At 38.7% G+C, this 21061-nt stretch overlaps 1 protein-coding gene across 2 annotated transcripts in view; it reads left to right on the top strand.

The window, feature by feature from the left end:
- cdkal1 (CDK5 regulatory subunit associated protein 1-like 1) overlaps positions 1-21061 on the top strand; it is a 168219-nt gene that overhangs the window by 82250 nt on the left and 64908 nt on the right. For both annotated transcript variants that reach the window (XM_028425708.1, XM_028425707.1), the window contains exons 9-10: positions 10992-11158; positions 19770-19915. In XM_028425708.1, the coding sequence (XP_028281509.1) occupies positions 10992-11158; positions 19770-19915 (313 nt within the window). The remainder of the gene's footprint in view (positions 1-10991; positions 11159-19769; positions 19916-21061) is intronic.

A 21061-nucleotide genomic window follows, 5' to 3' on the forward strand; every position in this document is an offset into this window, starting at 1 on the left:
TTGCCTACTCATCGTCTATATTTTGTGCACAGTATTATCAGATGGCATTCAAAGGGTTAAAGCAAGGCATCTGCACTTCTTGAAGACGTTTTGCTGCTCTTCCAAGCAGCTTCATCAGTTCTGTTTGGTGGGAGGTGGGGTTTATATGTGGTGGAGGACCTCAGTGGGTGGGTGGGTGTGACACCCACAAACAATAGCTCTAAATGTCTCCATACTTACCTGTGTTTGTCTGGCCGTCTGGGTCAGGTGTGGCTAACGAGTGTGAGACTACAGGAGTTGCAGGGCTGTAGCCTCCTAGTCGTTAGCCAGTCATTAGCCACACTTGACACAGACGGTTAGGTAATTATGTCTCCAAGAAAACTCTACAAGTCCGGTTGCCTCGCTTTATTCCTTTGAATGAAAATGACCTGGATGACTGAGAATCTTCATCAACATGCGATCAGATGGCATGTTCATGCACACAATATGTAAATTAAAATAAGTGGGTGGGAAGCTGGCACCGTCAACCAAACAAAGCAGGTGTAGGGTTACTGCTTACGCAACTCTGCTGCCTGGATTTACTTTTCTTTTGACGGAGGCCAGATGCTTTTCTATATAAAAAGTGCTTTTAGTTTTTTTAGTTCAAAAGTAAAAAAAGAATAACCCTGGCTTGTATCAATAATTTAAATATTCAACACTAACGTGAACGTTAAATAAAACATGTGTTGAACAAACTTTTTTTACTCCTTTTTTTTAACGTTTTCTTTTAACTTTTTACCCATAAAAGCATTCTGAGTGATTGTTAAGTGAAGTGAGCGTCCACCTGCTGTGAGTTTTCTGTAGGTGAAGGTTGCTGCCCTGTCAGTGCATACTGGTGAACCCAGTCTGAGAAGTTGTTGATTTCCACATCACATAAACACAACACAGCAATGAACAGGGGAAAATAATATGCAGAATCGAAAACTCACCTCTGATAGGAGGTGACATGGGTCGGCGAACAATGTGATGCCAGTGTGATGCGAGCCACAGCAGCATCACAAGACGTTTAGAAATGGATCACTCAGTGACTTATTGAGTTAGATTTTCTCTTAGTATCCCAAAGCATATTGTGGCAATCCATCTTTTGTCACAACCTTTGATCGGTCCACATTAGATCTGCTGCCTTTACGGCCAAGAAATTATTGTCTAAAGAATCAGTTTAGGATTATCACTAAATACTTTACAGATATACAGAATTATGTAGTATGTTCTAGTGTTTACAGTGTAAACTCAAAATAATTAAATCAAAGTGAAAGTACAGAGGCTGAAAAGAAAAGCACATTGCTGCAGAAGATGATAGATAAAAGTAAGTGGAAGAGAATTCAGGGAAGCATAACAAGCAAAGCAAACAGTCCACGGAAGTTCAGTAAACAGCACAAAGATAAGGTTACGAGTTGAAGGGGAAAAAAAAAAACATTTTTATGTTTATTTGTGTGCACTGTTTTAAATGTTTTGATCATTGGAAATAATCTATCAGCCTGTGGTTCAAAACAGAGGAACTGAAAAGAGGGAAGAAAGGAGAATACAAGAGCACAAGCCTGCACAGCTGAGGACATGTCCCCACATGTTGGAGACATGTATGGACATGTACCTCTCTGTCCGCCCCGTGCTGCAGTGGAATTTGGTTTCTATAATTCCAGTGCTGTGAATTTTGCTTTGCCCTCCCCAGGACAGACGAGTGGAGGATTGTATTATTGCTTAATTCAAACCACGTCAGGTGTTGACCCACTTTTAGTTTAACCTCTTATGGTGGCAATTAGGTTTAGGATGGAAACACCCCCCTACATATATTGACCACACATATTTTTTGTGTTTGCATACTTTTGTCTGTTTGTGTGTCTGTGTGTGACTGACTGTCCTGACACGTTTCTCTCCGGCCACAGTTACTGTCACTCCAGGTCTTCAGCTAAAGAAGTTGTTGAGGGTTTCTGCTTGACTGGACAGCCTGTCGGCACATCTGTCACTTTGCAGAAAACCCTGTGTCTGATTCCCCTCGACCCCCAATGGATGTTCTGTGTGTGTGTGTTGGGGTACAGCGTAGCAGAAAAGCACCTTGCCTTGTAGCTGTATATGTGTGTGTAGATCTTTTTTCTTGAGCGTAAGCAGCAAAAATGCTTATTGTTTAGACTTTCTCCTAACACACATCATATTCACTGCCAATTTATATCAGTACACAATGTTGTGTCCTTGCTTACAAATAAGAAGTGCATGCCCTGCACCTTTCTATATACAGTGTCACCACGATCTCATGTTCTTTCTTTTCAAGAAGTGACAGTGAAGGAGAAAGTATGTGTTATTGGTAAAACAGATTTTTGTAACCCATTAACTCTGGCCTGAAGTGGCCACGAAGGACGTCTATGAGAGTGATGAGGGTATGTCCTTTATTTAGGTGTACAAGACTGTGACTTGCTCTGCATAATGTCTTTATGTGTGTTTGCAGTGCATACAAATCTGTACTCTTTGTACAGAAGTTCTGTAATTCACAAGTCCCCACATTAATGTTTGTGCTTGTTCTTGACTATCAAGGATGTCAAGGAGCTTTGGTATCTTACATAAAAAAATGGAACAGTTTGGATTTGTTTTTTCACAAGCATTACTTAAGTGTGGTGGATTTTTACATATTTTGACAAGCAAACATTTAAAATTGAATAAAAATACAGCATCAAGTGATGTAGTGATGTAGATCCTCCTTCTGTGTAAAAGTAAGGACACCGTTTCCTTCAAAGGCTTTTATTGCTTTCATTATTGTCTGACATATGATGAAATTTCTTTCATGCTAGTCTGTTTCAAGATGTTTAAAGGTTTTCTACTGTCCATTCTCCCCTCTGAGACCTCCTTAACTGGATTTTTCTTTTTCTATTCTGTAGATCTTTAACCTGCTGAAAGGTTCGGTTCTGGACTTAAAGTAGTCTAAAAGTCTTGTTCCGGATGAGATGTGCTATATTTTAATGATGGGACAGCTGTAGCAGCTGTAAGTCAGTCTGTCCACCCCTGGTAAAGATGTGAATGTTATGTAACAAGTCATTTTAACAGAATTTGCCAAAGTCTTTCTAAAACAATTTGGATGTTTTGGGGTTCTGACTGTGTCAGTTTATGTGTGGAAGTTTTTCATTGTGGAGTGGAAGACATTTACAGAGGCAGGGGGAGGAAGTGTGGGCGAGGATGGGTGCATCAGGAGCCTATTTAACTTGGTAAACAAACAGTGGCCATTATTCTAAAGCTTTAATGTAAAAAAATGTCCCACATGTTTACATAAAAATGTGCATAATTTAGCTAATGTACTAAATTATTACACACACAGTACATTTTTATTTAATATCCACAGCTACAGACACACCCAGCAGATTATAGTTACCAACTTAATTACCACACACAGGGTGCAAAGTTTGCCTAGGCTGCAGCAGCCGATTCCATGGACACACACACACAGGCTAAGTGAATTAACAAACACAAACATGATGCCTGCTAGTGGGTCATGAATATATTAGCATAAATACTGACCAGGCATATTATTATTTATCAAATTAGTGCCTGCCCAGAGTACACACACACACACACACACACACACACACACACAGAAATCACAGAAATAAATTAGGTCAACAGCCTTGAATTGAAAGGAGTTAAACCTTATTATGTCTGATTAATAACACAACTGTAGTACTATGTGTATGAAGCACTGTGTGTCTGTGTGGGAATATTTGTGATTGCCCATTTTTATGTGTGTGTCCAGTGCCTTGACTTTTTGACAGCTGAAATTAACCATTACCACCTCAATGACTTTTTAATAGGAACTCATTTCCATATGTAATCTCAGTGTTGAGACGTATGTGTGTGTAATGCCCTCAGCTCTTTACAGTTCCTTGGGTCTCTGAAGCGTACAGAAATGAGATCTGCCCCTATATAGCTTCCTTGACTCTCCCTCACACAGACACACACTCCCTGTCCTCTAATCCACACGCCCCATCAGCCAGTTCTCCTCCTCTCAGCTTCAGCTCATGTGCCTTTAATGACATTCAGTACAACTTCATTATCTTGATAGACTGACAGTGGGTCAGATCTGGAGGCTACATGCATAATCTCTACATCATGTATCATAATTTGTCCACACTAAAGCATTTTCAGAAAAAAATCAGTTAAAAGAAAGATGGGTCAATCAATACGTTGCCTTCTGAAATGCTGAAACATCATGAAATCTCTCCTGCACACTGTTACATACATCTCTCACTGAGATGTTTAACCAGCATGAAGACATGTCCACATGTATTTGTGCACTGCGCTCTTTCATCCCAAATCAAATAGCTGCTTCAACTGTTCACTGTAATTAGGGCTGGTGGCTACACCAGCATGTGCCAGGTGAGAGGGTGACCAGTCTGTCACAGGGTGTATGGGGTAAAAAAACATGCTAATAGTAAAGCAAGACTCTTAACTCCTATGATTAAATTGACTGATGTTTAAGTGCACGCTCTTGCTATGATTTGTCTGTTAGGGCTGGTGGGATTTGTAGTCATGGCAGCTAAAACAAAAATGACAGAGAAGCTTGTTGAAAATTGGATTTTGTGAAAGGGTGTGTGTTAATTTAAGCATGTTTTCCTAAACCTGAAGTTGCTACATGATCAAACCACACTGAGCACCTGGATGCTTACTGCTTCATTGTTGGATGGAAAGAAAAGGAAAAGAACCATTTCAACATCAAATGGGAGTTACATTAAATAATTCTCCAACTAGAACAAGCAGAATCTGTAACTGTCTATCAGACAATCTTTCCCAACTTTTTATTTTTCCTTTTTTTAACCATGAAAAAGAATTATTCATGGGAAAAAAAGAAGTTTTTCAAATGCATTATATCATTTTATATCAATGAACTGTAAATTACATAAGGTCAGTCAGGCTGCTGTTTCAAAGTGTTTGTGTTTTATTGCCAGCTTTTGTCTTTTCATTTTTTTACTTTACATTTCTTCAATCTTTGTTCTGGCATTTATATATAGTTTGATAACTTATAAGACAACCTGCTCTTTGCAGTGAAACAGAATCATTACATTACTGAGCACTAGTCACTGCCCCCCACTTCCATATTTCCTTGTCTATTAATTTACTGTTTTTCCTCTGACTCACAGTAGAAGTACCGTAGGCATTGAGCACTATAGGCAGTGAAAAGGCTGTTTTCGGTCCCCACAGATCCCCCCGTCCCTCTTATATGCTGCAGTCCATCTACTTTGGAAGCTTCACAAGATGTTTCTTCTTTGGCAGCACACACAGAAAAGATGAAAGAGTGGATGCAACTTCTCCCTCTATTACTCTCTATAACATACTCACACTGACACATATATGTATACAGTACACACACACACAGACTGTTCTAAGAGCCCTCTTGCCAATTACTTTTGATATATCCATACAATATGTCTGACCCACATATGCTATGGCATGTTTTTTCCTATACCACATACATTGTTATGTGCACATATATACACACACTCATACAAGCTTTGATGTATTCACATACACAACAAGGCGCACACAGAAGGTCATGCTTGTAGTTTAGAAACTATGTGAAAGTAGGTTAAAGCTGATGTGTTTTTTTAAGACTTGTGTAGGCTGTTTATTAAAGTCATGCATGTACTTTCACGTGTGTGCATGCACACACGCACACACATGCAACATCTGCATGTCATGTGCATGCACACGCATGTCTTTAGTGTAAACATGCCTAGGAGAGGATATTTGCATAGACAAGTGTGTGTGTGTGTGTGTGTGTGTGTGTGTGTGTTGGGTTAATCCGTGATGATGATGCTACCTGCCAAGACACCCACGCGCCACATCAACAGTTGTTGCTCTAAATTAAGCTGCTTAATTACTGCAATTAAACTCTGTATGTGGTGTTTGTGCATGATTCGCAGTGTGTAAACGTGTGTGGCAGGGATTGAAGAAAGATTTGTGACTGTGTATATGTGTAAGTAGCTACTTGCATGTGTGAAAATTATCATTAGAAAAGTTTATGAATTTCGGTGAGTTATTTAATAACCTAAAAAAATCCCTGCTTTAGAGAAATATCAAATTAAATGGAGGGGTGTTATGACATCATGCGTGTTTACTTGTTATGTTGGGATGCAGGGATTAAGGAGGGGTGTACACCAATTAAAATAACAACCCCTTAGTTTGTGAACAGATTTTTAAGTGTGTTTTCTGAATTTACTAACTAACTAAATGTTGAACATTCTCAAATACTATGTAATATTCATGCACACCTCTACCTCTTTCTTATTGATTCAACCACCACACACAGCACCTGTTTTGTCTTTCTTCCTTCAGAATCATTTTTTTTGCTGTGCAGTGGTGAGTGGGTGGGGGAATGGGGTTCTTGCTAGAGACAGACAGCCAGAGGGAGGTGGTTGATGGGAAGGAGGGGGGGCTGAGTGGGAGGGACTAATGTGATTGAAGGTCAGACAGGCCTTCCAGTCAGTGCCACTGCACAGAACTGCTGCATGGTTAAAGATGAGGTGTGTGTGTGTGTGTGTGTGTGTGTGTATCTTTCATGTAAAAGAGTGGTGAATCATTTCTTTGAAAGCCTTAAATTAATAGGGTGTTTATGAAGCACAGTATAGTTTGTTGCAAGGCCAAATACATATGCCTTCAAGACAACGTTAATTTGCTGTTTGATACATATTCATGCTGAACAAATGAATTGATAGCTCCAAGCAGCAGTTAATGTATGCATTTTTGTCTCTGTTTTACATGTCAGAGGGATCTGTCTTGACATGTGTGAAGCCTTGTTTTGTGGCTTGAAAAGTCATATTAATTCGAATTAATATTTTAATTAATCATAATATTAACACTCTTTTTTGCAAATGTTCTGCTTGTGCTGGCTATTTATCGATCTTGAGTTATGTTTGTGAACAGCATCTAGTTGATTTATTACGTAAAAAAGTCAAAAACCACTCTATGTATTGATTAGACAGGATTCATAAACATTCTGTCCTGGCTCTTTCTGCTTTCCTCCATGTGAATTCCTGGGCACGCACAGACAGGATGTACTTTAGAAGGAACATATCGATCCATGTACTGTTCATATTGACGCTCTTCTATCCTTGCTGGGGCCGGATGTGTGTTTGTGCATATCTATATTCTGTCTAATTCTTGGTCTCCATGGGAACCAACAAGAACAGCGAGTTGAGAGAGGTCACACTGAGGATACAGAGTTCACGAACTTATGGTTGATTCTGGATGAGGACTGATAGTATGATCCAGTTCGACAGGCTCTTGCACACCCGGAGTAATAATGTTTAATAGATTGCAGATTATATGCACTTGAAGATGATCCTCTTATCCTCCATTAAGTCCATATTTGCTGTGGCACAAAGTAGCACATAGCTAAGCATGTTGTGTAAGTAAGCCAGTGTGATGCACAAGGGGCGTGTCTGTATACTTTTATTTGTTTGGATTTTTTTGTGCATTGAAGTGCATTAAAATGAATTTATATATTAATATATGTTCATATATTTGGATATATTTTAAATGGTAATGTTCTAAAAAACTTTTATTAAAACGTAACCATTGAATCCCCTCTTGCTCTCTCTTTCACACTCCTGTAACCTGCTTAGCCATGTGTTGACTTGTGTTGTGGAAAATAGGGTTTGAATACAGTTTAATAGGATCATCTTTATGTGCATCTAATCTATAATCTGCTAAACACTATAGCCCGTGGCAGCCAATCAAAATGTATATGATGGCAAAGGGATTAAGATAAGTACGGTTACTGAACCCATATGGCATAAGGCAAAGAGTACACAATCCATATGTAGGACTGACTTGTACACACATACAGTGAAGTCCAAACATCCGATAGATGCTTCCATTTTGCTTCTCTTTTCAGTTGTTTTATGTTGACAACAAATTGTTTTTTGTCTGATTTGAATGCAAATTTCAACATTTTTTTGCCACCTATGTTAGTATTTTATCTCGCTGCCTTTTGCTTCGGTTGCTTTTTCCGTTTATAGTAAAAGGGCACATCATTGGTAACAGACAATCATTTTCTGCAGATGAACAACTCTAACTGTATTCCTAACCAATGCCTTACCATTTTACAGCACATTGATGTTCACAGCAAACAGGCTGAAGTGATTATTGCCTGATATGTGTTTGGCATTTGTCAGACATACTGTTGCACTGTTATTCTTGGACACGGACAAATGGAACCTTCAACAGACGTACAACTGCTTCCTTCTGTGCACGCGGCCCCTCCCTCATTGTCTTTCGTTCACTCCTCACTATCCGCACTGCTGTGTCTATGTTAAGTGAATGTTAATTGCTTTTAGGAAAAAATGTGCTGCTCCCCACCCTTGTTTACACCTGCTGTGACATCAATCTACATCATCAAGTAACATGGAAAAAGCCAAAGGTGAAGGGTTTGTAATGTGAACATGCACAGGTCACAGCCTGCACGGAAACTTTCCTTTGTCGATTTTGATTTTTAAAACATTTGGCTTTCCATTATTTGATAACAATGGCACATTATCAGTGTAAACATGTTATTTATACAGTAAAATCAAGTTTGAGGTTTGAAGCATGAAGGCCAGGGGTCAGGGTCAGCTACTGGACATGAGATGACATTTTGCAAACTAACCTGGTGCTGGTTTAGTATTCTGCTTACTAAAGGTCAATATAACAACATGACACTATAGTTTTAACTGATAAAACAACAAGATTATTATTTAACAGTAGTATATTTTTAGGTGAAAGATATTTCTTCTTGTCATTCTTGATAGATTTTAACCCTGCACTGTAACCTCTCTCTCTCCACTGCACATAAACCAAAACCAAAGGAAGCAGCTGTGCAGTTTTTATTGGACCAGATGGAGAGAAGGTAGACACAACAGACATTTCCTGCTGGATACCTTCTCTCCATTCTTGGCCAACAATAACACCATTGGCACACCTTTTACAAAAGGAATCGGGCAGCAAGTCAAAGGGGCAAATTACTGGGCAGATTATTGCGTTTATCTGGAGACGTGTGTATAGCTGTAGCCTTGGGTAAACACGAGAGACCTTTCACAAAGCATCATCCTGCTCAAAATATAATTAGCACAGGAATCACAGGGGCTGTTTAATAGCAGACAATACACAGGCTTACTATCTTGGCAGAATTATGTGATTGGAATCACAGGAATGTTGTTTTGGAAGGAGCCATTTGGCTCTTTGGCAATTTTAATGTAGGCCTGGCCTTGTGTTAACAGACCACTTGGCCAACATTATTCTGAGACAGAGCTGTTAATTTGAAAGTGCTGGTGTGGTGAATTTACTCCTGGGATGCAGATGATGCAGTCATGGGCCTTGACTTGGCAGTGGGATTGGTGTAATTCAACTCAAAAGAGCTGACATCAGCTGCCCTGGGAATTTGCTATTTGTCACCACCTTTCCATGAAAGGTGGACGGATGGAAAAGTGAGATAAATATAGTAAATTGGGGGAAAAACTCTGCAGCAGATCAACATTTGTCTTAATGTTGCTAAATATTCTCTTTCAATACAAATCAGTGCTAACAGATCATAACATGTCCCTGAAGGGTGGTTGACCTGGTCCTGCAGAGAAGCTCTCTGTGGTCAGCAGGAGACAGATAGCTTTTATACATGTGATGGGAGACGATGCTGAGACCAAGCCTACATTCTAAGTTAAATAAATTGAATGAATTATAAACTGATAAAGAATTTAATGAACTGGGTTATCGTTGAGTATTGTTCCAAGGTGAAATATGCTTTTCATTAATTACATACTAAGGCAAATGAACATCACAACCTGACCGCATTTCTGTGTGTGTGTGTGTCGGATCTGAGCATGTGTGATTGATGGATGTTTCTGATGGTGTTTGGCTGACGTGGCTGGCTTCAGAAATCATTCGTGCATCTTAATGTCAATGATGATGAGCTTCAGCAAACTCTTTCATTCCACTCCAGACAATTACACTGTCGTCATTTTTAATCTATCTGGCCCATGCGCACCTTTGAACACACAGTTTATCTCCCACTCTCTCTCACCACCCACATATGCACACACACACACACACACACACACACACACACACACACACTGTCCAATTAGCCAAACATCATCTTTGCTATCTGAATGACCGCATGCATCTTTCTGTCTGTCTGTGCACAGCTAATGATAATGATGGTTATGTGTATTTCTTATTTGTGCGTATGTGTTGTGTGTACTTGCACAGCCCCGCAAGTGGGAATGAATGTCTTTTTTGTGTGTGTGTGTGTGCCTGCATGATATAATATGTCTTAACACGTAGCTTAAACAGACACTCAACCATTTCCAGACCTGCAGCCAAATGACAGTTAGATCATTAAGCTCCAGCACCGAGCGTTGCTCTAATTTAGCATGAAGCTGGTAGATCATCCCCTCTTGGTGCATGTGACCTTCACATTCCTGCAAAGCACATTTACAACATGAGTATTTTTAATACTTGTCAGTGACTGTCATGAGAAGGGTTCTACGAAAGCCTCTGAGCATGTAGGCATGACAACAGAGGCCTCAAAAAGGTAATAAATGACAATACATGAGAGAAGCTTGTACAATGCCACAACAGCTTAACTGCTGTCATACTTTTCTTATATAGATAAAAGGATACTTGATAACAGAGTTCAGTCCTTAAGTGGTGCATCTTTTATGAAATAAGTGTGTTTATTGGAGGAAAATCTTATGATGCAGCTTCACAAACAAACAAATTGAACTTTATTTGACCCTCATACCTGAGGTAGGTTTTGCATTACCTACCTACAACAGGTGATGTGATTTTCAATTTAATTAATGAAATGTAAATATGCGATTCCCTTAAGAATTACTGTGCTGTGTATAGTCACATTAATGAATACTCTCTTGAGAACTAATGCTGAGGGATATACTTCATGGAAAAGAGACGCAGGTTATTGTTTCATTCTTGTTTTTGTGTGTACGTATGTCTCTTTACAGAGGGAGTGTGTGAGATCTGGTTGACCAGCGAGGACACCGGTGCTTATGGCAGAGACATAGGGACAGACCTGCCCACTCTGCTGTGGAGGTTGGTGGAGGAAATTCCTGAAGGGGCCATGCTGAGGCTGGGTATGACCAACCCACCATATATCCTGGAACATTTAGCGGTATGCACAGTACACACACAGAACATTGACTTACACCCTTTTTACACTAGAATCAATCATTTTGTTAGGGCTTTTGTTTGGGCACCTCCTAAACCTTACTCCTGATATAAGTCAGTAAATTAATATATGTCTCCATAACGTACAAACACAAACCTGCACCACCTATTTCACCCAGAAGTACCATCAAAGATAATAATACATCAGTAATAAATGAAACTAAAATACCTGAGAACTCCGGGCCTTTTCTTTCTCCCCGGTTTGTTTTTCTCCAGATAGGCTCTCGTGCTATCTCTTTCTGCGAACAAACAATATTGCTTTGTCTAGATTTAATAAACTAAATGGCTTTCTGTTTTGCTTACCCAGCAGTTTAACCGCAGCACTCGTTCTCCACTCATTAGTTCATTCTCCTCTTTCCCTAATGAGTCAATTAAGGGCCATTGTGTCCTCTTTAGCAACCTCATTTTATCAGTCATTATTGTCTTCCCTAATGGAACAATGGACATTGTTATCCCCTTTTCTCCTTTTTTTCCCTCTATCTAACCCTCTTTCTCTCTTTGTGTGTTTTTTGCATGTCTGTGAGACGTGCATTTTCTATCATGTAAATCTGTTTTGCCATTTTCCCTCTCTATTTCTTTTTTTAATTCATTGTCTGTGGAAGTATTAAGAGTAACATGTTATCACCCATTATTACCATTTTCACCCAACAGTTAGGCACATTAGAGCTCTGCTTTCAGACTGCATATTAATATATAAACAGGAGAAGAAGGGGCAACAGAATGGCAGATTATGCTAGATGTTAAAAAGATATTTAAGTAGTCTTAAGTAGTCTAGACTGATTGGTCTATCACAGTCACATCATTTTCAATATCCAGTGAAATCCAGGTGGATGCTGCTTGCCAACCAACATTTTTTGAGTGTGCTCCCTTCTTCATGCCAAGAGAAGGGATTGCACCTGTTTTTTTGCAAAAACTCTATTATGTCTACGAGCAAAATCTGCCTCAGTGACAGCAGCGTTTTAAGTGGCAAGGTGTGTATCACCTGGCATAATCTGCCAGTGTTATGAAGAGCTTTTCTTTTTCAGGAATGTTGAGTGGGGCTGAAGTCACGTGACTGTGGAGGGATTAAATGTTCTTCTTTTGTCTTCTAGTTGTTCTTGTGAATCATTATTTGAAGTTTGTGGTATGAATCACTCTTTTGTAGCGCGTCTCCCACAAATGTCGTGTTAGTGTCTCAGTACTTGTTTTATACTCTGTATTTACTCCTACTCTCAAGCCCTTGTCCTACTGCCACAAATCTCATCAGTAGATGGGACTTTCCCAGTCTTTCTAGAATGATTAGAGTTGGTCACTCAACATACTCCAGGTTTTATGTGAGTATCTGAGATGAAGGTGCTGTTGCATCTCTCAGTGAGCAACATTTTACTTCTGGTCTATCTGATTGTGCTTTGGATACCACTGCTGTGCAAAGTGTTGTAGCGTGGCATGGGCTGCCCTCTTACAGTAGAAGTCGCCACTCTGGCCTTGATTTGTTGGTGCTTCCTATGCATGCAGTGCTGTAAACGTGACACCCTGCATCAACTTAAATAGGGCTTTAATTAAAGTAATATACAGCCCAGGCAAATAGAACATTTTTTAAGTTGAGGTTAGCATGCCACAAATTTGGTACGTTCTATTTTTAAACCACATATAGCTGCAGCTGTCCTTCTATTTTATAATTTGTAGTGTCACCCCTGATAAAAATTAGTTTGGGAAAAAAAAAGAAGTGGAGCAAAATATTATACTAGAATGAGAGAAGGACATAGAGGGCAGAAATAGGGCAATGATAACCCAGAAAAATATAATGATCAAAACTTTTTTTTTTCATGAAGTTCACAACAGATACTTTAAATCAAACAATCAAGGAGGATTCAGTCCATAGATAAATGAAATGAGGGCAGAAATAAAAAAAAAGGAGGGATGAAGGCCCGGGGATAGAGATGAGGGGTAAGAAAGAGTGGGAAAAAGTGCTGTGGGAAGCAGCAGTGGAGGTTGTAATTAACCAGGGGTTAATGGAGGTGGCTAATTGTCCCCCACATGTATAGGTAGGCTTTCTGCTTGGCTACATTACAATTAAAAAACCACCCTCCTAATGATAGTGAATAACAATTAACTGATAATTAGAAATATACTAAGAAGACACACTAGTTTGGCCTGCGTATGTGTGTATGTTAAGAATCATTTCATATGCTACCAGCCATTTTTATTGTTAACGTCGATGCATTGAATTGAATTTTATCTTTTTTTTTGCTTTAATTCCTCAGTCAATTAACCTACATAAAGAAAGATAAGAATGGTCTTTAACTTATCATTGTCTTGTGTGGCTCCTGTAGCCTATTTACTCTTTTCTCCTCTCCCCTCCGTTCATCTGTCTTTCCCACACTTTCCTTTTTGTCGTCTCAATTAGAAAATGTGTATATACTGACAATTTTTTTAGTGTTAGTGAAACATTTTCAGTCTTTAAACGTTATATTCCTTGCTCTGAAGTTTTGGTTTCTTTCCACTGGCTCATTTTACCTCTTCTTCTTCTTGCTACTTTCTTCATATATTTCATGCTACAGTCTTAATTCTATCATCATCCCCCACCTTTGAATTACTTTTTTGCTTTTTTTCCCCTCCTAATTACTCTTCCATCAGTTCTTCTTTTGTCTCTTTCTCCAATTCTCTTCATAATGATGGTAGTCAAAGAATAATGTGATGATGATGAAAGGCCAAAATCTTTGCAGTATATTTATCCTTCATCTTAAGTAAAGGCCAAATGATTCCTGCTGTCTTTTTTTTTTTTTTTTTTTTTGAAGGACACTGGCACTTATATAACAGCATCATCCTGAATGGCTGTGATTGAAACTGAAAAGGCCAAGTAACTTCTCCACTACCCTGTTAAAGATCACCCTCTCTCACACATACTCACAGACTTTTTGCTCTGTCTCTTTCTGTCACACAGGAGCATACCATTTCTTCCTATGTGCAGCATGTTTTTTCTTGACAGATGTAGACAGCCTCATAGCGCCATTTGCTGATTGGAGCAGTTAAAGGCCCAATCGCCTCTCATGGGCCACTTCTCTCTGACATTTTAGTTGATTGCATTGTGCTGTCAGTGGTTCCCTTTTTGAGCAGCTGTACGTAAAAATGTCTTCAACTATCCTACTACTTTCCCTGTTTTTTTTTCTGGCTATATTTTTTCATTGGGCTCAGCATCTCTCTATCAATGTGTCTGTCTAATATACAGATAACTACGTGTGTGTGCGTGTGTGTGCGTGTGTGTGCGCGCACACACCTGGGTGTGTGTGATTGAATCTATCAGGCTTCCAGAAGCAGTAAATGAGCTGTGAAAGTAGCCTATGTGTATGTAGCAGTCAAGCTAAGATGAATGAAACATCAGATGTCCATTAAACATCTTCCTCAGAGCACATGTCCATTTCGCTTTTCATCCTGCACATTAGATGTGCAGTATTTTTTACATTCATCCGCTACCTTAGTCTTAATGGCTTAACATCCAGAGGGGTCCATAAGAACAAGATTAAAGAAGGGGTGCGTCTTCTTAGGCTTCTGAATTCAAACATGGCAGAGCGAGTGTGGAAGATACCTGGTGACCATCAGTAAAACAAGAGGTTATGGACAAGTTTAAAGACTTCACACAACCAAGCTTCACGGGCCTGATGAGAACCAGATGTGGCACATATTAAGAGAAAGTCTTGCATCTGGCACAATAGCAGCACTTCTGTGTGTGTGAAAACTCTGTTGGAATATAAATGTGCAAATTTGACTACCTCTACTTGACTCCATCAAACACATGAAGCAGATGTGCATCCTCTGGCTAATTTTTATACCCTACCAACATGTGTGAGAAAACCACACCTATTGGTTATGTGCACATGAGCGCATTTATGTGAGCGAACACACACACACACACACACACAAACACACACACTCTTTCAAACCATTTTCATTTTAATGAACCCGTTGGGAGGCTCTTCACATTAGCAGCCCAATGAGGCATTGTGTGCCTCTAAATTATAACTCCTGACTTGCTGCAGTTTTCTCAATTACAAGTTTTGAAAGGTTTAAATGCGACTGACCATTTGTTACAAGGCAACTCTGCAGTGATGAGCTCTGCTGTGAGATTCTTATATTTTAAGGGAAAAAGAAGAAAAACATAATCACATGCTGGTTTGGTACTTAGTAATATATGATGTAGTATAACTGTACTGTATTTTCTGTTGAGTTATCATTGGTACTTTGACACAGACAGAAAAAAATATGGAAAATGTTACAGTCAGATGATGAATAGGAGGACAAAGTACACATTCAAATGCCTCCACAAGTCTGCATTATGTGATGTGCTACAGGCTTGGTGTGCCCTCCAGGGAAAATCAAGTGCAGCCTGGAGTGTTTGAGATTTTTAATACTACAGGGATCTCAGTTTTTCTGTCTGCAATATACAATGTACCCACCAACTGTTTGTATGTGCCAGTACACACAACCTAATATCCAGGGAATGGCTTTTTTTCTCCACAGATTCCCATGGGTGCTCCCTGTTAAGTGCTACGTGTAACTACCCATATAGTATCCCATACACAAATATTGTATTTCAGAAGCGTCAGTTTTGGAACATTAACTCTGATTTTAAATTGTATGACCATTTTTAATAGCAAGTAAAATATATTCTCCTTTATATTGCTTTCATTTAAAAGTACCATGAAACAGCTAGCAGGGGATTACTTTGAAAACACTAAGCTAAAAAGGGAATAGATGCATTGCTATACTACACTCCGAATCCTTAAAGACAACACAACGAATATCAAAGATTACATAATGACATATGTGTAGGTGGTTATTTATTCCTAAACATACAAAAAAAAAAATAAACACTTGACATTTTTTGGTTATTTTGACAGCATTGTTGTTCTGTTTCTCTGCTTTGCGTCAGCAGGGTTTAAGATATATATTACATGACAACACATACAGTATTTACCAGGACCTGACAGATTAATTGCACTGCATTGATCCTTCCTGATGTATTTTACCACATAGTGTTCTTTATTATGTAATTCTCTCTATTTTTTTCATTTACATCAGGACATGAATTAGGCCTAAGCTGCAGAGGAGAAAATTCAATTTCTTCATATGATGAAATTAACTTAGATGTAGATTTTTTTGAGGGGGGTTGGGGGGTTTCAACCAGTTATGTTTGTGTGATATCCCTGATTAATTTAAAGCAAGAGTTGTAAAGATTACTTGATGTAGACAAGCTGCACTTACAGAAACAGAAACTATACATTTATTTATACACAATTGTACATTTAAAAATGCATGTCAGCACCAAATTACAGCACCAAACTTTGTAAACACTATTTTTTCTTGTCTTTACAAAACATAATGGAAGGCAGTGTGAAAAGCTCCCTCATTGTTGCTGCTTGGAACCAAATCATCTTTTATCCCCCCCCCCCCCCCCCCCCCCCCAGTGCTATCTGATTTTATGGGGGAGATATCAGATCCTTTGGGCTAATCCATTTAAGATCCTTTCTGGTTTATGTGTATATTTGAGCTGATCAGCCAGAGATGAAACGATTGTGTGTCTGTCTGTGTGAATAAGACATGGACCTGGTGGGGGGAAACAGAAAGAGCAAAGACTGCAAAAAAAAACAATATTTAATAACTGTCAGTGCCGATTAAAACAAAACAAACAAGAAATAAATATGAAACTACATGCACCACTTCTTGATTGGTTACGTTACAGTGAGCTTGTTGATTTCTGCTTTGAACTGTGCATTTTATACATCCAGGAGTGAAGGCATGAAAGCAGCTCTTGAATTTTCACAGCTCCTGATAGATAGTGAGCTCATCATGGCATCTTTTTCACTTTAGATTGTCAGCGGCTGTGAAAAAGCCTCAGCACCGTGGGATCTGTTACGAGAGATCCATATCAGTGTTCTGTAATCAGTGGAAGAGGGGACGCGCTCTGTTATAGAAACACACACACGGTAAATGGGTAAATGAAAAGTCCTCACCTATAGATTAAGTCCTGTTCAATCAGGAGCATCCTGCTGCTCAAAGCAGCATGCCATGTGTTGAGACCCCTTACCTTTGCAACATACATTCTTGTATGGATGTAAACACACACAAGCATGTCTTTGAGCAAGATTGCTTTCATACATTCATAGTCACAGGTTTACACTTCAATAACTTACATGATCAACAAAGAAATAATCAGCTCTAATGTTATAGCAGAGATGTGTCAGTTGTTGTGTTGCTGTGATCTCTGATATACTTCACATAATACCACGTGATGGAATCTGGAGTCAGTGTATTGTTGACTGTGCCCTCAGGCCAACAAGGGAGAGCAGCATAAGTCGGCAGGGTTCTGCAGCCGTCTTGTTGACAGCACTTAGAGTCGGACAGTTTGGTTGACGTTTGGTAATTGCTTCTCCAATGTTAATTGGGTATTTTTAATAATGTTTTTTTGTACATAGCTGTAAAGATTTCTTTCTGCAGTGAAGAAATAAAATAGCATTTTAACATTGTGCAGGGTCTTTTTTTCCTGTCACAACCTCTGAGGAGTTCCTCTGTCTCTGTCCAAGCAGTGGCTTGACCTCCCTCTCCTCATAGAATCCAGGACATATTCTCAGCATCTGTCTGCTTAATGAGCTCTAACTTGCTGCACTGTGTGTCAAAACATCATGAGACCAAACACTGAGCACACACCACCATCTTGGCCTTTTATACTTTGTATATGATTCCGCTATTGGAAGATGTGGAAATCATAGCTTGTATTCTGACAAGACTATATAATACTATAAAGACTATAATAATATAATTAAACCATTTCTGTTTATTCATTTATATTTGAAAAAATCTAAAAATGTTTCTTTACATGTTTTTCCTTTCCTTTTTTCTTACACACACACACACACACACACACACATATATATGCACACATGTGCAGCAGCCTGATTTCTGTCACCAATCAAGCTCCATTTTCCAACCAAATTAATTCTTTCTAATTTGGAGCTTCCAGCGGTCAGCCCCCTGTGGTGCTGCAACCGAGCTCTGTCTGTGTGCGCTCATGCACACATATGCTTTAGTGTCTGCGCATGAAGTAGAGCACATACAATAGATCTTAATTGAGAAGACGGACTGCAATCAGCATATTCTTGTAGGAAATCATTAAATCATTTCTTCCTCCCCTCTCTTTTTTCTTTCTCTGCTTCTTGTGGTGATTAGCATGGCGATGATAGCATCCTGATTATGTCCATCAGAAAAAAAATCTGACATCTGCGATCTCTCCAGTTCTTTTACTGAGGAAATTGAAGTGAGAATAGAACAAAAACATAAAACTCTCCTAATTAAAGGCAGGCATTAAAATGCAGTGCTCTTGGTGGAAAATGTGAGGGTGGGTATACAAAAGATACAAATCACAGTTTAGCAGTGCTTCTGCTTTCTCCACCTTTGGCACTCCTTCTGGAGGCATTTGAAAGACTTGATTATTTGACTAAAAAAAAACCCATACAGTTTAAATTTTCAAATTTAGCATATAATCTTAGCTATTTGTGTGATGATAATAACAGTTTAAGCTTTGGTAATGGCCTCTTGATCTGACGTATAGTGGGTCATTACTCAGTTAAAATCAAGTGAAGGATCATGGAGTGTGCACAGACCCTCATGTCAGTTAGTTTAAAGGGTTGTATACAAACACCTGCAATGAAAGAAATGCAGCTTTTTAATGTCTCTATTCATTACATCACTTTTTCCTGTTTAATATAAAAACCTGCATTCCGTATTTATACAGAGAGGCGCCTACTGGCTGTTTTTACTGACTTAAGTTTAGACCTTGTGTGTGTTTTTTTTTATTTTTGCTTTTCCCCTCAGTCAGTGTTTTGGCCTGAACTGAAAGCTTCAGTGAAAGCTCTTGACTTTTTAGATATAAAGGCCCCTTATCAAAGCAACCTTGACTCTTTGGACTTCAGCAACACAGTGAATTCTCTGAGCTGCTTTTCTTTTCTTTTCTTAATATAAAAAGCAAAATTTAATATGTTGCAGAAAGAGGCAAGAATGTTAATGGAATCTTCGCTTTATTCAGTACTGGCAGCATCATTCACCAGAGTCGTCAGTAAGATTTCCATCCCCCCTCCCCCCTTCTTTAGTAAATTTCAATAGACAAAAAATCACACTCTCATAAAGTAATTACAGTTTCTGCCCTCAAGCGATCAAATGATGGACATTACTTGTTATGAATGCCCCTGTTTTGTAATGTTTTTCCACCATCACTGGTAGATTTTTTTTTCATTAGAATATAATCATTTTTATTGTACTAAAATTGACAATCAACAGAAAACCACTGTTAAAAATTAGACTGTTATTAACAAAAAGCCGAAACCCTGTGGTGGTTAAAGACTTGTATAGTTCTGTTTGACAACCTTTGACATTTGAGACTGGCCTTCACTGTTGGAAGGATTCTTAGAACCTAAATAAAAGTGTTTTTTTTCCTTATCCCAGCAGTTTGGACAGACCGACTCTAACCTCTTTCTTTTTTCTCCCCCCTGTCTCTTTCTCACTCTCCCTGTGTGTCTCATTAGGAGATGGCTAAGATTCTGAATCATCCACGTGTGTACGCCTTCCTTCATGTTCCTGTGCAGTCGGCCTCAGACAGCGTGCTGATGGACATGAAGAGAGAGTATTGCATTGATGACTTCAAAAGAGTGGTAGACTTCCTCAAAGAGAGGTAAGGCAGAATGTGTATGTTATTGTTATCATACACAAGGCTGTGAGTATGTGTTTGACTGTCTGCACGGTATGGCCAGGAGACTACAAAAAAACAAACAAACTTTGGAATGGTATAAGATGAACATTTTTAGATGTTTATACTACACCTCAAGGGCATGATGGACTGCAGGTGCAGTTACTGATATATGATAACATTGTCGTACTCTGAATGAGAAAGGGCAAGTTGTTGATGATTACAAGTTCATAAAAACTAAAACAAAATGCATAAATTCAGATATTATTTGCTATCTTAATAGTGCTCATCGTTGATTGAGGTATGTATGTAAGTATGTAAATCCTTTAACTTTAATAAACGTTCTAGTAGTAATAGACTTCAGGAATCTGTGCTCTTTTCAACGATGTCAGGCTTCATTGACAAAAACTTTAAAACCTTAAAAAACAAAATTAATTTTACCTGAACCTGAAGCTGCTGGTCTAAAACTGACCTCTTCAGTTTGTTTGTTTGCATCCTTGACTGTGTGTTTGTGACACAGCAGAAGACCAACAAAATTACTGTTTCTGTCAACAAATATTGTACAATTATTAATTATACCATTTAATTATAATTGCCCATGCATTAAGGTGGAACTGCCTCTCCATCAATTAAACGATTGTTTGGTTAAAATTCTGAAAACAGTAAAAACAAACTGAATCTATTCATAATGCTCCTTTTGTCCATCCTTTCATTCAAAACTGAAAATGATTAAAAATCACATTGTAAAGATAAAAAATTGCCAAAATAGTTGCCAACTAAAGATGTTTCATCAAAAATCACATTTTCTTTAAGGTTTCTTTACAGTCAAAGTTTAGAACTTGGGACTTCAGACATGTGACTTGCAAAACATGATTACTCTTATTGTAACAGCACATTTTAGAAAAGTGGACAAACTATGAAAACAATCTTTGCTTTTACTGCATAAAAAATGCTTGGAGTCGAATGGCTGTATTGTGCTCTTTTTTAAATCTTTTTTTTTCCTCTCATTGACTTTACAAGGTTAAGCTTTTCATATATAGCATTTATAGACAAATTAGGAGAGAACTGTCTGCAGCACAGTTTTCAGACAAATATTCCTCCCAAATAGTGACCTACACACAGACTTTAAAG

The sequence above is a fragment of the Parambassis ranga genome, chromosome 16 (assembly GCF_900634625.1).
Source record: "Parambassis ranga chromosome 16, fParRan2.1, whole genome shotgun sequence".
NCBI classification, from domain to species: domain Eukaryota; kingdom Metazoa; phylum Chordata; class Actinopteri; family Ambassidae; genus Parambassis; species Parambassis ranga.